The sequence below is a fragment of the Pipra filicauda genome, unplaced genomic scaffold (genome assembly GCF_003945595.2).
Source record: "Pipra filicauda isolate LSUMZ 115617 unplaced genomic scaffold, ASM394559v2 scaffold144_size1929842_pilon, whole genome shotgun sequence".
NCBI lineage: Eukaryota > Metazoa > Chordata > Aves > Passeriformes > Pipridae > Pipra > Pipra filicauda.
In genome coordinates, this window is record NW_024103929.1 from 1,063,107 (window position 1) to 1,082,892 (window position 19,786).

The 19,786-nt window shown below is 40.3% G+C and overlaps 1 protein-coding gene across 3 annotated transcripts in view; it reads right to left on the reverse strand.

The window, feature by feature from the left end:
* Nucleotides 1-1,530: 1,530 nt before the first annotated feature.
* LDAH (lipid droplet associated hydrolase) overlaps nucleotides 1,531-19,786 on the reverse strand; it is a 117,958-nt gene continuing 99,702 nt past the window's right edge. For all 3 annotated transcript variants that reach the window (XM_027710190.2, XM_039378718.1, XM_027710189.2), the window contains 2 exons: nucleotides 17,555-17,637; nucleotides 1,531-4,728 (listed from right to left, as the gene is read on the reverse strand). In XM_027710190.2, the coding sequence (XP_027565991.1) occupies nucleotides 4,537-4,728; nucleotides 17,555-17,637 (275 nt within the window). In that variant the 3' untranslated portion in view covers nucleotides 1,531-4,536. The remainder of the gene's footprint in view (nucleotides 4,729-17,554; nucleotides 17,638-19,786) is intronic.

Consider the following 19,786-nt stretch of genomic DNA (forward strand, 5'->3'; position numbering starts at 1 on the left):
CATCCTGTGGGTTTATTTTGTGGGTGAGAATACATGTTATTTCCTAATAAACACAGATGAGTTGCAGTACCCCCTGCATGATGAGAGCAGATGATGTTAGCAATTCAAAGCATTTATATTCTGTAAATGGTATTCCTGTATCCTGCGAGTTAGATTGGAATAGCTGGATCCTTATCAAATTGTAAGGGTGCCTGTTAGGGAAAAGGAGTAGCTGAGTCCTGACACTGGGAAAGCCTAATTTTTTCCAATTCCAAGCCACCTCACCTTCATGGATTTGTCCCAATGCATGAAGCACAGTGTATTTCAGAGCTTGGGGGCTTTGAGATGAGTTTGTTGAAGATGTTCACAAACTGAGAGGTCTGGGGGCACCCCCCACTGCCTCTTTCAGTGTGAATTGCATTAAATAGGATGGCAAAAGATCTCCTTCAAGTGTCTGACTGGCAAACCCTGCAGTCAGGTACAGTCAGTCAGATGTTTTAAACAAAATCCTGTGTTTTATCAGCTGCTGCAAACTACTTTCCTCAACACGGCTATTTTCCTGCAAGCACGTTCCTGCAACAGGCAAGACCTAGGCCACTGACTGTCAGCTTAAGCACTCTGAAACAGTTTTTAATCAAACCTCTCCCTGCTGTCCCATCTGAGCACACGTGAGCCTGTCCCATAAGTTCTGCATGATGCTACTGAGAGCTGTGCTTGCTCCTGGCAGCTGCCTTGTGCTGTTACTGCTGTATCTGCTGCTTGTACTCAACCCCCATCAGCTGTTCCAGAAATATATGCTGTTTTAATATTCCTGGTCACTCACAAATGCTCTCTGGATTCTTATTTTGTAAATGTGCCAGGAAAGAGAACATTTGCCTGTAAGTGAAGAGCCTTAGAAACTTATTGTAGTTGGGAGTCTGAGCATGACCTGTGACACAGAGTAAAACAAGTCTCTTGGGTCTAGTAAGTTTATCCAAACCCAGTAATAGTTTGAGTGACTTTATTAATGATAACACTGAACATCTTGTTTAAAGTCTTTGCTGGCAATTAGCTAGACCAAAGAAAGGGATGGGGAGTGGATGTACATATAAACCCATTTTCTGTAAAATAAATACATAAATGACCTCAACTGCAGAGAAGAGATTATCTGCTGTGGCTCATGTATGCAATCTGTCTCCATGAGTCAAGAATCTGGTGTTTAGCTTGGAGTCCAACTCCAAATTCTTCACCATAAACACTGGGCAAGCACTCATCCAGCTTCCTGAAGGGACAAACCTCACTGATCCGTGCACTCTATAGCTCATTCAAAGCAGCAAACACAGAGCTGGAGGAAGCAAGGGGAAACACTGGTTGATTATTTTGGAGGGGCTCTGGATAAAAATGCTTAAGCGAGTCAGGTGCCTACCACCCACGGATTTTCTGTGCACTTGGCAGATGTCAGCATCGCATGTGAAATCTGGGGTTTGGAAAGTATTTTTGTAAATTTTGTATGCATGAAGTAATAGAGAAGGTGAACTAGGACTAAACAAGTTATCAAAACAAAGAATCAAGTTACATTTTACCATAAACGTCTTTATTTTTGTTATTGGAGTTGTGTACTTTTAATAAAAGGTATCGATCTAGCAAAATACTTGCACATGAGTCAAAGTCATTGAACTAGCAAGGGTTACTTGTGTGGTGAGAATTAAGCACAGATGTGAAAGACAGAGATTAGGTGCTACAGCATACAGTCAATATATTTGTGATAGGTTTCTCAAGAACTCTTAAGTAGTCTAAAATAGGCAAGACCACACTGTATTTTCATGGTAAGTTGGCACTGTATTTTCATGGTAAGTTGGCACATTTGGACCACAAGCACTTTTGACACTCTTTGCCTGGGGTGACGGTGAACACCACAGGCTTCAGAGAAGATGGATTCTCATTGTGTGGGATCTGCTTCTCTTAAGAAATACAGCTGTGGAAACTAGACCCATGCATTTTTGCAATGAATAGAGCAGCAAATTTTCAGATCTTAGCCTTACGGTAACAGCTCCTAAGAGGAAGGTAGCAATTGAATCAATATGGTTTTGATAATATTAGAGAAAATTCATTAAGAAAATTGTAAGGCATTCTCCTGCAGTAGATCTGGTCATCATTGACCAGACCTAGTCCCAGTTTAGGTCTTAATGCAGTCAGTAGGATTTATTATAATGGATTAACAATTGTATAAAAGGCATACACAGGTCAAGTATTGCTAAATTAATTCCTCATACAAAGTATACGAATAATGCACTGTAAACAACTGCTTCTTGTAGGTGCTTCAGTCCACAGGCTTTAATAGTTGCTTATCATCTTTGGTTAATACAAGATTTCGTCTGGTCTCAGGAGATCCACTACAACAGCTGAACTTCCACCAAGTCCTTGCTCGATTCCTTGATTCCATACACTTTGAAGAACACGTTTTGTTCAACCAGATCAATGTGTAAACCAAAACAACCAAGTGAACTGTAGTTTTTTATGTTGCTGACATACAAACGTGCACATGTATATATATGTGTGTGTGTGTACATTTATATATCTCCACGTATGTGAACGTGTCCCCTGGCTCTGTCCCAGGGAGCACCTTGGCCAACAGATGCATGGAGCATCTGACCCAAGGCCGTCCAACAGGAATGATGCCAACATCTGGGGGCTATTCAAACACACACAGACACAGACAACTATGGATTTCTGAAGTGAGAACAAGGATTATGACTGAAAATGGACCTGTAGAAAGAAGGAAAGTCCATGACTCTCCAATAAACAGAACTAGTTGCATGGGCACAGTCCCTTCACTTTGAATCTGCCCAGTTCTTCCTCACGCTGCTGCAACTGTGGTCTCAACATTTCTGCCTCACTTATCTGTACCATTTCATCACATGTCAGTGTAATCAGAAAATCCAGTGGTTAGTCCCAAAAACTAAACCAGTTTCTGATACAAAGAAGGTCACTTAAATCCACTGTCAGTCTGCAGGTTTGAAAACTCGTCCAAAATACCCAGAAACTGAGTTCTATCATAGGTTGCTCTAAATATCAGTGAAAGGTTCAGGGGGGGTTTAGAGAGCAGTGTAAGGTGTGTGTATAATTGTGTAAGAAAAGTAAGTGACTAATCAATCTTTCTGCATCACAGAGAACATTCTCCAGAATCGTTCTCACCGGTACCACATCAAAACTGTTAATAAATCATGTAAGGTAGATACCCAGTGCATCATTTAAATTCATCTGTTTGCAAGGGCAGGATCTCCCCTGACTGTACTCTGTAGTGTTTTGCTTATTTATAAATGTCTCTGTGAACTCCGCAGGGAGACTATTTCACAGGTTCATGGCTAGAAAGCTTTTCCTGATTACACTTGGCTCTGATCCCCTTACTTGCATTGTTTTAATTTCTAGCTTTTGCCTGTAACTTCTTCTGTTATCACAACTGGTACGATGTTTTTTTCTATTTTTTTGCCATTTGTAAAGGAGAGGGATGAACAACTGTGAGGAACAGTGAACTTGTCAATAATGTGCAAGGGTCTGGCTCTCAACATTAACATTTCATGTCATGTCACGGGTGCAGCCGTGGCACACTAACAGATATTTTCTGATGGTGAATTTATCTAATTTGTGGCTTGGCAGAAAATTTCATACTTCAGTTCTTAGAGCAAAAAAATGAAATTTAGACATGCAGCAAAACTGGTTTAATTCTTGAAAGTTGCTGAGCAAGCACTGTTCTCATGGACTTCATTAGGAGAGCTAGGCCACCTAGAAGTTGTTATACATGGATTCTGCAATCCATTTTAACCTTTTAATACTGGCACTTTTGATCAGTGTCCTTTCCAGTCTCTACAGTCAATTGAAAAATGAAACATTTGGCCATGTTCCAGACAAGAGCTCCTTGTGTATTCACTGGCTGAGCAGCCACAGTTACCTTATGGCATTTTTAATACCCTGTGGAGTCCTGGAGGCACCCTAAACCCCTTGTGAAAATAGGAGAAACTGCACATCTCCTCTACACATCTCCTTTGTACTCATCCTGAACTCAGCATGACCTTGGACTGACCACCAACACCATCTGACCCTGAGGAGACAATGTCAGGGTTGCCCAGGGGCCTTGGGCTGTTCTGCCTGTCATGCACTTACTTGGTTTACATGGAGGGATGAGACACATAGAGAGGGCCAGGTCTTTCACAGCATATCAGGATCCATTGTCAGAATCCTCCACATCCCTGACAGTTCTCCAGCAGGTGAATGAGGTGGTAGTAACTCAGGTACAATTGTACCAGTGTTGTCTAGAGCCCTAGCAGACAATAAATATTTCACCTTTTGCCAAGTCCTGCAGAGTCCTGAAGACACAGGACAAAACTACACCCGCACCGAATCAATAAAACTATACTTTGGACCAGCCAGTTTCTCTTTAACTTTCTCTAAAATATCTCAGTAGAAAACAAGCCATAATCTATAATAAACTGAAAAAAAATAGGACAGACTCTCTCACAAAAAAAATTACACGTTCACAAAATAATTACATTGTTTTCTTGTTAATCACTGAATCCATGCTTATAATTTGGTCAGATCATCCTGTAGCCAGTCTGTGATCATGGCAGCCATCTCCTTGCTGGCATCCAGCACAAAGGCATGGCGGAGCCCCTTCTCACAAAGCCGAATGTCCCCATCTGGAAAATCCATTTTGATCTCATCGTAGTAGTGCTGTGGACACCAGCTGTCTCCAGTTCCATAGTAAAAAATCAGCTAGAAATTAAAGCATAGCAAATAATTAATTTGAAAAGTTACTGGTGGAGCAACCAACAGATAATAAGTGATACTTCAAGTCCCAAGATATACCGTGAGGGATAGCAAATTGGTAGTTCTTGGTTGCTTCCAAGTCTGCAGTTATAATGAAGACAATTAAATGCCCTGTGAAACCGGGGAACATGGAACAGACTTAATTCTGAAAACAGAGATCTGCTGAGGGAAGCCTGGCTGCCTTAAGAAATTTCTTATTACAGATCAAAACATGTAGTTGTCCATGGAGCCCACCCCTAACCAGCCCAGCTGCTGTTTTTCCCAAGCTGTTAGCTCCTTTCTGTGTTAGCTTTCTAACTATTTAACCAAAAGCAATGACCAGGGACATCTTCACCTCTATCATGTTGCTCAAAGCCCCATGCAACCTGACCCTGACTGTTTCCAGGGATGGGGCATCCTCAACTTCTCTGGGCAACCTGTGCCAGTGTCTCACCACCCTCATTGTAAAAAACTTCTTCCCTGTGTCTAGTCTGAATTGATCCTCTTTCAGTTTAAAATCATCGCCCCTTGTCCTATCACAACAGGTCCTGCTAAAGTTTGTCCTCTTTTTCTTACAGCCCCCCTTTAGGTACTGGAAGGTGCTCTAAGGTTTCTTTTCCAGGCTGAAAACCCAAGCTTTCTGTCCTGTCTTTGTGAAATGCTGCCTGTGTGGAGTGAAAGCAGCTCCCAGAGATTGATGGGCAACTTAGTTTGGGTTCTAATGCGGAATAAAATTCTGCCAAAGTCCATTTTGTTTTCATCTTGCCCAAATAACCTTGGTGGATGACATACATGAAGCAGGGGCTACAGGGTCCACCTAAATGCAAAACTCATAAATTCCAGGCAAATATCATATTCAGTGAAGTGTCTTTTCTCTCTGTTAGAAACACTAAATGTTACATTTTCCCAAGTCACCACTTCCCCCCATTTTCATCTCAACTTTGCATGCTATAGTTATGTTTTTCAATTTCTATAAAGTATATGAGGGGAAAGTGGTTGTCTGGGAGAGAGTAAAAAACTATGGATTTAAGACTATACAAGAACAAGATTAATGACAAGCAGTCCTCATATTAAAATGTTTGAATGCAGGTACCAGAAGGATGCTGATTGCTCAACACATCACACACATAGTTTGGCCCAATTCCATTACTCTCATTTGTTTCATATTTCATTTCTGTACAAATTCTGTACAATTCTGTACAAATGAAAAATTGAGCATTACTAACATAAATTAGGGGGCAAGAAGTTTTCCTTTCATCACAAAAATCTTCAATTCCATAATTTTTGTATGGGGAATACAAATAAAGGGACCCACTGGGGTAGAGGTAGGCTAAGAGCCCAGACTGCATTTCACAAAATATTACAGGTTTTTGTCTAACTTACTTTTCTCTTGTTGAAGTTTACCCAAATCTTGTACATTACTGACTATGGGCTGTATCCAAAACATCTCAGTTGCACAGACACCAACCCAAGTTAAACTTCTACATATCCCATGTCAGCAAACATTATTGGTTTCCTTTGTCACTCACTAATTGCTGGAAACAAGGTGTGTCATTTGCTTTAGCAGAAAATTTCTTTTGATCTTGCCTTTCATTCATCCATCACAGGATGTCACACTAGCAAAAGCTCTTCAAAAAAGCCAATGTAAAATGGCCAGCTGCTTTCAGGCCTTTTGGAAGCCAACCATCTGACTGAATTACATTTAACCCTGGGCTCTGTTACCAACAGATACAAAAATAAAGATTATGAAACAGAGGGAAAAAAAGCAATGGAGCAACTCCAGTTTGAGTAGTTCTTGAATTCATTAGGTTTTTTGAAAGGTCAGTTGCAGAGTCTCATTACATAATGATCATTAACAAAAAGATGAAAAGCTATTTACAGTTACAAAGGTGGATAAAATACTTGGCTTAGTCTGCATGGACTGTGAAACGGGCTGTTCTCCAGGTAAGGTTGTAAACTTGAGAACTCACAGATTTGGAAATGCTAAATAGAAGATTTATGTGCATTCTTAGCTTGCCTCTGGTATATTTGCATTACAGTTTAATCTTTCACTACATGATCCAAGGGATCCTTGACTCGTTCAATCCACTGACAGGATGATGTTCAGCTGATGAGCTGCTATTTGATAGTATTTTTCGTTTTAAATTCTGTGTGTGGTCTGAGGATTTATTTACTACATATTTCATGGTTTACAGACAGAATTTATTTTCTTTATGCTCTGCATTCCTCTGGCACACATCACTACAGGATCTGCATGCTCACATTTATTAATTTAGTTTTGCAACACCTTAGTGGCCATTTTTATCTCCATTTTGCAGGTGAGGAGCACAGAAATTAATGTAAAACTACATATATTAATTTGAAAGCATGTAGTGTAGTCTGAAACACCTCAAGCTCGTTTTCCAGTGTGTGCAGCATTACACAGAATTGACTATACTCAAAGGACAGCACTCCTGGACTGCACTTGCAGGTGCTCTGAAACACTGTCTATCTGTCTGCAATACACATTTCAAGAACTTAAATGAGATACTCAGAAAAGTGAGAACAAACTGTGGCCATCTATGAAAAATATTAATGACTTCACCAAGAGCCCATTCTTGGATGTGCAGTTTACATGCCTTTACCATGAAGTTATTCCCTTTCATTTCATACAATTCCCTCTTTTTTTTTCAACAGGCATTTTACCCCTTCCACCACAGATAAAGTAGGAGTTCTTCATCCTGTCTTCTTCATTACACAGCTCCTTTGGTTAATGAAAGAGGAAAAAGGAAAATGAAAGCAGCTCTGAAAGGATACAGAGAAGGCATCTGAAATGAGACTGGTGTTCCCCAACTGTGAAATGCTTGGTAATGCAATGTCAGCTGGTTTTAGCAAAGCTTGTGTACACAGACTACCAGGCTTCGAGGAGGTAAACCAAAACCCAGGCGTTTTACATGTGGCACCTACATGTCTTGACAACAGTGTCAGCACCTCTAGATTTGCTGCTTTAGGCCTCTGTCCCTTAAGGTCATGGTGTAATTAAAAGAAATAGCACTGTCACTTTCTGGCCAGAGGAACATGGGACACTTTCCTGCTGGGTGTCACACTGGAGGTGTCCAGCACAGAAATCAGTCATCTAGTTTGAATATGTAATGTGTTTTTGAAGCAAATGCCAAGATTTTCCAGATTTACAGTACTGTGATTCACATCGTGGAGGGTCTCAGAGTGTATCAACTCCTTTCAACTGAAACTAAAGCAAAAATGCTCTGCAGGATCAAACTTGATGAGCTCAAGTCACTAATGGACATTCAGTCCATGGGACCAGACAACTGTTGGGTAAAGTAATAACGCTCTGAGATGCCTACACTGGGAACACCAGGTCATCACTAGTTACTATTTATCTCTACAGTTCTCTTCTATTGTGCTGTTCCTATTCTTAGGGGAAACATTGCCAATGGCACTTGATGAGAACAGAAGCAATAAGATTTTGGAAATTTAGGTTCCATTACCAGCAAAAAAGGGCAGAATATTTACCAACTACTGGCCTTGCTGTCCAGTCATTTGTCCACTCTCTCCAAATATGACTTCTTCTGTCTTGTCCTTTACTGGTCTCAAGACTGCTCTAAACCCCCTTTGGCTCATTATTCCAGCTCTATTCTCCTTACCTCATCATTTCCGGTTTCTACTCTGCTTTTTATTCCAGTCCCACATACTTGCCATGCAAAGTCCAAATTTTAGTCTTCTGGTTTCTCCATCCCATTCTGAGTCTGAATTCCAACCCTAGTTGCTTTTTCTAGAACCCCTATTCCCAGTGCTGCTCCTCAGACATCTCTCAGACTATCAGTTATTCCTAATGTCAGGTTCAGTTCAGCATAAAAACATCTAAATACAGTACCTGTATTGTGGTGTTTACATGTGTACCAGGCATCCAAACTTCCATCACAGAGTCAGGAAAGATGGGCTCAATAAAGGCATCAGTGCTTAGAAAGCTATTCAGCTGACACAGCAAGTGTTTATTGTGAGTGAAGCTGCAACTCAGGCTCCACTAAGAACTCAACTGCCAAAGTGTGGGTACCTACTGCCATGTGAGATGCTCTAGATATCTGAGGCACCTGCATGAGACTGGCAGGTATGACAGGTTAATTTATAAGAGACTCACAACATTCTGGCAAAACAGTTGGAGGCCAGGTGGGGATATTTCACAGTGCCCAAAACTGAACCAGAGGTCTACATTTAAGGACCACATTCCACCTTGATTTCTTCAATGGATTTCTGTTGACTCTACTGGGGTCACCTGCATCTCTAATGCCTGCTGCACCTTTAGGTTCCTACAAGTGTACTCATAAAGCACAGTTCAGGTGCCCATACATAAATATCTAGCCATGTTAGTTAACGCTTGGACTCCTTCTCCAAGCCAGGAATTGTTAACATGAGAAAACAATGCATTTTCCCCTGAGCCTTATTTGTAGATATTGTAGAATCCTTTCCACTGAAATAAAAACAGTCAAGGTAGGACAGACACTTGTGTCATATATGCAACTAAAGTTTGGGTATGTTATGACCAACTAAGTAAGAACAGTTTCAAAACAGGAGACCTGGGGGCCTTGATTTGATGTTACAGTCATTTTGTCTGTTCATTTCATGTGCAGATGTTGGTGTGCAGGCATTGTCTGTGTGCCTGTGCCTGCACATCCAAAACTTTAATGTGCTTCTTAACTGCCAATAGAATTCAGAATTGTTTTCAAAATGCTTCCTTATTAATGGTTTATGCAAAAGAGCAGGACTGCAATCAAGGTTCAAATTTTCAGTGATCCAGATGTTGGCCTATGAAACCTGACAACTACTTGACTGCCATTTGTGGAGTTGAGGGTCTCCCTTTGAATGACAAAATGTGTCTGCTCTTTGCCTGTGTCAGACACAGACGTGAAATATGCAGACTTTAGAATATCACCAACTTTCCTAATATATTAAGACAGAATAATTTCAGACATATTTAAACAAAAGTTTCCAGAATCTAAATCTTCTCATCTTCATTTTCACATCAGGAGTTTTGCTATTGCAGCAGGCAGGCAGGTATAATTAATGAACCATGTGTAACCAGAGGCACATGGGATCTCTATCAATTGTAGGGAACACTGGCATGCGCTGTATGGTTTGCATGGATCTATAAAGTGCATATTTTCCTGTGGACGGTGCATGGCTGTAAAGACATTCTGAGTCAGCACAACCAATGCACCAGCCATGGAAAGCTGTTGCCAATCTAAGCATTCAGAAATGGTGAGTCAGGCCCCCAAAATAATGAGACTAGCTTAAAAAATAAACAGATTTGCAAAACAATAAATAAAAGATTCTTTCTATTTTCTTACGGGCTTAAACTTCTCAATATTTGCATTTTTTTAACTTTTCTGCCATGAGGGCGAGAGGATTATTTTTATTCTTTTGCAATATTGAATGCTGAGACTTCCAGGTATTCCTGACTCAGAAGGGAAATGGCAGCTTCCACTGGACATGAGAAAGACTTTATGATTCCTGATGCAATATCCTGCTTGCTGTGAGTGACTGAAACATGTCCTCTTTCAGGATCTGATGAGAGCAGAGTAAAGGGGATGTGGGCTGTCTTTGCTGGTCATTTCAATACCATGTTTGAAATAGTTATGCAATTTCTAAATTTCAAATAGCTTTAAAATAACAGTAGTATTGTTGTAAGTTGATTTCCATTAAATGGCTCAGAAGTATGTTCAGCCTTAGCTTCTGTAAAAAACACGTCTGAGTAGGGCTCAGCCTCGTACCCTGTAATATGGTGTGTGTACTCTGACACTGCACAATGATGGCAGCTGCTAAGTAAACATCAGAAGAATCTGAGATTTGTATCAACAGGATGTTTACATTTTAAAGAGTTTCTAAGAAAATAATAAAGATTTCCTGCAGTTGACTCCATTGGCACTTGTTATAGTATGTATGACAGTTCACAAAAGTATAAATTACAGAGAGATTTCTTTTATGCCTCTTCTGTAACTGTCATAGAGCAGCACTGAAAAAGAAACCAAAAAAGTTAAAAAATATTGAGTTTCTTCTATCTCTCTGGAATTCGTTACATGTTATAACAACTTTAGGATCTTATTACATGGCCAGGCACCACTCCAGCTGATGGCAAAGAGCGAAGGTCTGATCTCTGTGGATATAAACGAGCAGCACGGGTGCAATAGCAGGACTGCACCAGTGTCCTTGCTGAAATCCTTGTCTCTGATACACTGACATTTTATCAGCATTACTCCCACATGCATTCACTGGTTGCCACAGCAGCTTCTCTCTGGCTGACATCTATCAACAGTAACCAGCAAATAGATTCATTTGTTCTTGGATGAAAACTAGTTTAAAAGGCATTAGCCCAGAATTAATTTTAGTTTCAATCATGGTTTATAGAAAATGACCTAGCTTCTCTGGAATTATGAAAGTGTCTCCACCTTATCCTGCTAAAAGAATAGGATAAACGACATGGGAACACACTGGTTTGGGACACGCTTTTTTTTTTTTATTATTTGCTTTAGTTGTACTTTGGCTTTACTAATGGGAATTCAAAGAGCTGGCATTGCCCTAGGAAGCCCTAAATGCTTTGGGATCTGGCTCTTCAAGACACCGTCTCTCTCCCCTCACTATCCTGGTTTAGATCAGCCAGTGTGATGGCAAGGTCTTGGGAACTTGCTTCTCAGCTTGTTTTACCAGAACTGGTTTTTCATAACTTTCCAAGGGCTGTGCAAAACCAAACATTTTCAGTTGGACTTTTTTGAGAAGAGGCAGTTGACAATCTGGGGTACACAATGCTCTTTTTAAATACTGCCCTGTAGGGCTTGCAGTAAAGGTGTAATGGGTAGTCCAAGTATTTGTGGTGATTTTATTTAACATAAGGATGGTGGTCAGTTTTGTTAAACCAACATAAAAAATAAACAAAACTCGCTTTCCTGTCTAGAAATGGGGTGGAGAAACATTTTGCTATTGGAGAAATTAAGATGCAAACCTTGAGACACAGCCTGATGCAGTGGGTACTTCACATATGATTTAAGGTGTGTTACTCCTCTCCCCGGTGTTGGGCATGGTGTCCTACGTACTGTTTCCATGCCTTTGTCAGTGTTGAAACTTGGTAAATTGGCAAAGGGAAAAGGGTTTCTCTTTAACTCTGCTGCAGTTTGTTAGCAATGCTACCAGCTGCTCTGCATGTAGAACCATGAGATCATGTGAGGCCACTTTTATTTCCACTTTCTCACAGATAATGATGGGTCAAACTCAATGCAAAGTAATACTGTGCTTTTAAAAAAGGATGCACAGGATTTATCAACAAATCAGGGTGAATAACTTATTTATATTATCTATGTCACTTTAAAGACTTAAAAGCATTTCGAGGGTATATATTTAGATGTGTCAGGGACATGAATATTTCAGAAGTCAAGTCTGTATAAATACCAAAATAAAAACAAACAGACCTGAAACCACTATTTAAGCAATACTATTACTGGGCTAGATTCTTCCAACCATATTTACTGCAAACAGTATTTCCCTCTGAGAATCAGCCCGACACCATCTACATTCAGTGGGACTTTATCTAAGGTGAATCAGTCAGATCTCTCTTGCAACAGCAGGATCAGCATCTGGCTGTCAAGCGCAATGCTGTGCATTGCTGTGCACAGTAGAAGGTAAGTATGGGGTAGTAAATATTCTACTTTTAAATATTCTACAGAAGGCTGGGGAAATATTGCTGTCAGTGCTTACTGTGTGCAGCACACACCTTATACTCACCTCAAAAATGTCATCGCTTCTTTACTAGAACACCACACAGCATGAACGATGGTAACAGGAGATCAGTTACAGAACAAGTGAAATATCACAGGTAAGTACACTGTGGTATACTGGACTTTTAAATGCTCACTGGGATTCTTTTCCATCAAGGAGAGAAGCTGACAGTCCCTGATTAGGCATTTTGGGCACTTCAAGGAGAAGGCTGTTCTTGTGGTTAAATGACAGGGGCACCAAAATCCCCAAGCACATGTGCAGCTTCCCTGGCTTCAACTCTGCACCTCCAGGGAGCGCAAACCAAACTGGATGTGAGATCAGACAAAAAAAGAGGTGTTCTTGGCTTGAGAGAGCACTTTGTACCTATTCGGAAAGAGCGTTTGGAAAGTTTTTCACAAATGTAGGCAAGCACCTCACTCAGACTGTGGGCAGGCAAAGTATTTGTAGTATTCTTTTAAGCACATATCTTCAGATCATGCTCCTCTCACTGGGAATAATTACTAAACCCCCATGGATGTCTACAGAGACTCAAACAAAAACACTGCTGCCCAAAAGCTGGGCAACATCAAACCAGCTGCCTTAGGGGTCAAAATAGTTCTTGGTTGCTCAGTTTTAAAAAATTTCTCTAGCAAAGACAATTTTTCAAAAGAAAAACCTAGCTCTTCTCTGTGGAAAGGAAATTCTTCAGCTTTTATTCTAAATTTCTGCATGCCACTGTTTAGTTGATACTCTTGGAGAAGACATTTTCTTTGGAATTACTGGTGTGATATAAACTTGCATGACTTCAAATTCTAAATACATCACTGAAATAAGCATGAAATAGTAAACATGTATTTCGTTCATTTAATTTTTACAAACCTGAATTTCTTCCCCATCTAACCATCTATATATGCCACTCACTATACAGACTTCCACTAACTTAGTGAAAATAGGTTAATGTGTCCATAAACTTCCAGTTTATACATTTCTTCTGAGATAAAAGGTTTTCTTTTTTGATCTTTGTATCTCTCCTTCAGATGTTTCCTGTCTTTTTCCTTATCCAATCAATATAACTTCTACACCAAACCACTGGCAAAACTAAACTCAAGGAGCATATAAACCTTTTTTGGTTTAAGATGCTAACCAAAAGAATCATGATTTTCAATTGGAGGAGATGGTTTATTGTCTTAAGAAATTATGATCCACTGCAGAAAATTCACTGATTCAAGAATTCCTGAAGTCTGTGGAAGTTCTTCTATTGATTTAGATGGACTTTGGAGCAGATTCTACACTTCAAAATAGGACTACTGTGTATTACATATGGAGCAATGGACCAGATATATCTCAATAAATATAAACTCTGAGGGGTAATTTTTTAGTGACTTTCCTCTGTAAGCACCCTAGTTTTACCTTTCGTGCAATATCTTCCTGATTTATACAAGGATTTACTTATTATAACAGGTTTATAAGCTTATTTGACAGAAAAAAGTCAATAAGGCTGTCATAAAATAGAGCAATGAATGGGGCACGATGCAGACAATAACAAGTTAAGTGCTATAGAGAGCCTCTATATGAAAATATTGTCCATTCCAGGCATGCTAGTGAATGCCCAACATATCCATTTTCCTGTTCAAGTTTTTTTTTTTAATTCTATTTGTAAGAGCTCCATGATGCTCAGTGCTGATCCATCTTTTAAGAATACAGAATTACACCCACTTCCTTTTGTGCAGGAATTACAATAAACTTCCTCTAGTTCAGTAGTATCTTTGCCTCCAGTTTCTGTTAGGAAAGGGAGTTGGTGTTATTACAATGAAAGAACATAGCTCAGCTGCCTTAGACACGATCTAATAGCTAATAATTAACCACCAAAGCCAAGCAAATCTTATATCAGTATCCCCTACCTTATTTGTTTGGATTTTGTGGTTTATCACAACCCCCATGTCACTGAAATATGAAGCTCAAATTCCTGTATATTCACATACTGCTTGATCCAGACAAGTGGTTTTAAAGGCTCTATCATATATTACTTTTTTAGAAGACAGGTCTCCATCCTCCTCATACAGTTCCACTGCTATTTAATGTGCACGACTTCTGACTTTAGAAGATTATAAGTGAAAAACCTCACTTCATTATTCAAACAATATTCCAGCTCCCATTCTTTCAACATAAATCCAAGCAATTAGCATTGTTAGACTAAGAATCTGGGGTCTGGTGATAAAATTTCTCCTGGTCTCTAACTAGTAACAATTATAGTTAAACCTGGTATGGAAAGATTGGAATAATTTTGTGTCTCTTCTTCCTCCTTCTTCAGATCACAGAATGCAAACAAGATCCAGAAATAACTGTTCTATTCCACAGCAGCTGGCAAAGTCAGGTGTTAAGATTGGCTTTTACCATATGATCACAGTGACTACTAAACAGTATAAATTTTTTTGAAGTAACAGCTTGCCAGTTCTATAGCAACTTGGACTATAGTTCCTGTTTTCATAAACTTCCAACCTTTATAAGTTAAGCCCATTTTTATTGTCAATACTCTTCAAGTTTAACGTGATGCCAATTCAAAATTTTTCCCTTAATTCTTACATTCCCAGAAATTACTAGGAGATGAAAAAAGAGAAGCATTTTTAGACCTACTTTTTCTTCAGTTTGCCAACTCTTATAAGCGCGCTTCAGCTTTTTGTTTTCTTGAGTATGTTTGCCACTTTAAAAGTATGAGGACATAGAAGAATCAATAAAAGAAAGTTAACACAGGTTTAAAACACTTCCAGCCTGCCAAGGCCATGCTTAGATTGACAGAGTCAACAAAAGCACAGATGGAGCAGACTTGGACACCTGCAAACTCTAACTGTTGGCTATAGGCCTTCATTCAGCACACAAAATCAGTATTTTTTGTAATGTGAGGCATCTGATAGACTACCTGAAGTCACTGGAGCTGCAGCTGATTGTCACCACCACCGCCATCCCCACCCAATGAAACTTTTATGCTTAACTTCAAGCACAACAATCACCAGTGTGTGCCTGTGATTTAACATTTTCATGAGCACCTGAAGTTCTGCTTCTGCACACTCTGCTTTTGCATCCTGGCTAACAGGGTGACCTGCAGTCTCACCCTCAGCTTCAGGGCACTAACAACCCTACCAGCCTCGCCTGGCACCTGACCCACACTCCCTGCCTATGGCTCCGGGGTCTCCAGCTCTGTCCTTCACCTTTAGTCTCTGTCTCTCAGGCTACACTGTAGAGTATCTGCCTCCAGCCCTTGCCCTGAGTCATAGATTGACAGTGGATCCACCTCATACAGTTTGTTGCCTAGATGGCTCCCACCTTGCACCTTGCCTTACCTCATGTCTTTGGCAACCCCTCCTGGGTGGACTTTGGACCCATGTTGTAGTCTTGTCTCCACTCCTGTCTCTGGCCCCGTACCCTTTTGATCCTGACTGGATTCTCTGAAGAGACACTGGACCTGGTTCATTATTTTGCCTTGTCTGGGACAGTCAAAGGACCCTGTTTCTGTATTCTCCTCAGGTGCTGTGGGACTGGATCGTGCTTGGTGAGGGAGGGCACTGCCTGTGTGGGGTCACCCGTGGCTCCCCTTCCCTTAGGGAACAGGCAGACCCTCCAGCTCCCTGGCACTCGGTGATTCAGTCAGTAAAATCAACCACTTTCCTTAAATTCACTGGGCTTTGGATCAAGCCATGAAGAGTTCTGTTTAAAACAGTGGGAATATTTGCAGTCTGCAAGATTAGCCTCTCAGTCTCTTCACAGAGATTCCCCATTCGCTCAAAGGAGAACTTTGTGAGTGTTCTGCAGCAAAAATGTGAAAGCCCAGGCACGCCAGGTGCAGTGTAGGGATCCTTGTTCATGTGTGCTATTTCAAGTCCTCTAAAATATGAACATACCTTTCAAAGTGCAGAGAAGGCAAATGGGATAAATAAAAAAAAAAAATCTATTTTTAGCCAAAAAAAGAAAGACTGATTTATGAAATGAACTTTGTACCATATCTACTTAAAAGGCACAAAGTAATTTTACAGAAGACCTCTGTCCCAGAAAATTCCATTCTCTGATGAAAATCTCTGCCAGTGCAACGTGGTGGAATCATTCTTCCAGTAAAAAGGCAGGGATGATACAAAAAAATGGAGGGAAGGAAGGGGACACAGTAGAATAATATGTTATACTGATTATCTACTCACACAGAGGCTACCCCAATAGAAGTTTATTAAATGTGACAGTTTTCTGGCTCATGAGCCATCTGGAATTGTCTGACCATGGCCAGACTATTAAATTATCTCAGCCTCCAAAACAGGGTGACCACATCAGAACTCCAATTAGGAACAGTTCCTGGCCTGTGCCAACCCCTGAACCATGCCTGGGAAGTGCCTGGGAAAATACTGTCAGTCCAGACAAAAACTTTACAAAATCTCTTTCAACAATAAATTGATACAGACAAGAAAGTTCAGTGCAGGAGACAGGTCCCTGAAATGAGTTACTTTACCTGTAGAGCAGTAGCTCCGGCCTCTGAGGAATTCCTCTTACTCTGCAGTTCAATAGCTGAAACTGTGGAGCCATAATTTTGCTGACTCCACTCTATTATCTTTTGATGCCATGGAAAAATTGAGCCTGCAGAACCCTGTGGTATTAACTGACACACCACAACAGAGATGTTCTTCTTGACCTGTTCAGCAGCAAAGTCAAGGGATTTGGTCCATCAGCCTGCACTCATTTCCTGGCTGGCCATCTGCCTGTCCGATCAGAACCCAGGCCTCACTGGGAACCACATCTCAGGCTCAACCAGAACACAGGCTGTTTGTCCTCCACAAAGGCAAACATACCAGATGGTTTGGAACATCTGATAGTGGTGAAGGCTACAATTACAAAGGTGTGGATCAAGACATTTTAAGGACCAGTGACCCCTTCTCCGAAGTAAATGAAATGACACCTCCAAAAAGGCAGAATCAAGCCTCCAGAAATTCTGGCTTTGCACAAATATAACTGGATGTATCATCTCCTCATGTCTGTGGGCTTCCTGTGAAAACTCTGAGGATTAAATAGTTACCTTCTTTAAATTTTGCTTTATGGTTGTACTGTCTCTCTCCACCACCTTCATCATTTCTTGGCTTGCCATGTACAAGATGTTGGCTGTAGAAAAAGAAACATGCAATAGTGTAAGTATACAGCAAATCTTTTAGGAAAAACAAGATGGGCCCAACCCTGAAAAAAGGCAGAGCAACCAGAGCAGTCACTGTTTCTACAATCCCATGGAAAAGAATCCCACTGACAGAAAGAGCAGAATTATTTCACCTAACCAAGTAAGTAAAAAGTCATACAGAATAAATTAAGTCACCTCTTATTAATTAATTCCATAATTAATGGAAAGGGAGACATCTTTGGAATATAACTCTACCCTTACAGACTTATGAATCAGCCAATGGTGATGACTCCCTCTCCTAACCAGAGAAGGATCTGTGATGACTAGCTTTCCCTACATGCTTCTAGAAAGGTAAAGGTAAGCATGATAAATCATCCATGAAGTGTTTACAAAAGTGGGCTTTTAAATACAAAGCATACAATAAAAGGCATTACTAATCAATAGATGATTACATTATTGACATCTCAACATGCAAGTCATTCAAATATTCAACATAACATATAATAAAAACAATGGCAACTACAAATATCATTGGAAACTGCAGTCCTGCATAATATTGAGGGTACCTACTGAGGTAAGACTGGACACCAAATGTCTAAGTCTTACCTTTCTGGAATGTAAAGTATTAAAAATGGCTCAGTGCAATTTATTGTGAGTTGGTCTGCAAGATACTGTCTCAGAGACATAAATAATTAAGTCTAACATTTGGACACCTAATTCATTTTATGAGGTGTTGAGTTCTGGCATGTCTCATGTATATTAGACAGCAATAGGAACTTAGCACCTCTGAAAAGTGGGTTGGTTTGTCTGGATGCCTAAATATTCAGAAATTTAAACATTTTGACACAGAAGGATCACACTGTGTCCACCTTGCCTGGCTTCTGTTACAGCAGAACCTGCAGAAGCTGAATGTACACTGCAAGACCTGGCTTTGAACAAGCACTGTTAGATTATGAGTTCTGCTGTAGAACAAACCTCATGTATTCAACTGCAGAACCCAGAGTTGCTACATGACCATCAGTGTTGCATCTCCAAAGGGTGTTTTAATAAGGGCTATCCATTTTTGACATCAGTGTTGTACTGAAGAAATGTGAAGCTAGCCAAAGAATTAGCACTTCATTTACCCTTTTTTTCTGCTCAGTGAGCTTACAGGGCTAATAAGATAGCCAAGCCTCTCCTGACCTCACAATATGAAGCCTCTGTGCTTATGGATCAGAGAGACATAACCTGTATGTGAAATGAAAATGAATTACAATAATCTTCTTTCTCAGCAGTTTGCAAAACCAGTGGAAGACACTGAGTGGCTAAATTACCTTAAAGCATTTCAATTTCCAGGTCCTAGAATGACTGAAAGTATTTTGAAACACTAAATCTTTTCTTGAAATACAGGAGAAAATGGAAAGACTGGCTGTTTTAAAAATCTGAAGCAATGGAGTTTTGTGCACAAGTAGTTAATGACAGTGTTGGATCCGATGCTGCTTTGAGACAGGAGTAATACATTCTCACGCTGTGAGATAGGGGAGGAAATGGTAATCACACAGGTCTTTGGTCACGACCAAAACATGGAGTTGGCTGAATTCCAGCACTACTCTAAGGAAGCAGAATGCCACCAGAGAGATGAGTGATGGCGCTGGAGATCGAATGTTAACAGACAAAGCCAGTGCTCTCAAGTAAAAAAAAAATTCCTAGAAAGTAGTATCTACTTCTGAGCCAGCCAAAGAAGATGTAATTCAGTTCTATACCTGCAGAGCTCTGTCTTCTTCAATTAAACATTGAACACAGCTAATTCAAGTTTTTTCTTTCCTAGGCAAGATGAAAGGGATGCAGATGTGACATCACATAGACAATCCAGAAAATTTACTGGTCCTATCCTACTCTGCTGGGCAAAGGGTTCTCTGTGCAGTTTTGTGTCTAGCAACCTGATCATCTAATCCCTTGGTGGAGCTGGCAAAAGTCTGCATCTACAGCATTGTTGAGTTCATATCCTGATTGGTGGTTGTCTTCTTAATTCAGTCCCAAACACTGGTGCATTATACACACATTTTAGAATGCACCTTCAAAAATTGTCTAGGAAAACCTTAATTGAGAGAGATGAAAGGCAACTGGCACAAGTCCACAGGAGAGTCACTAAACTGATCA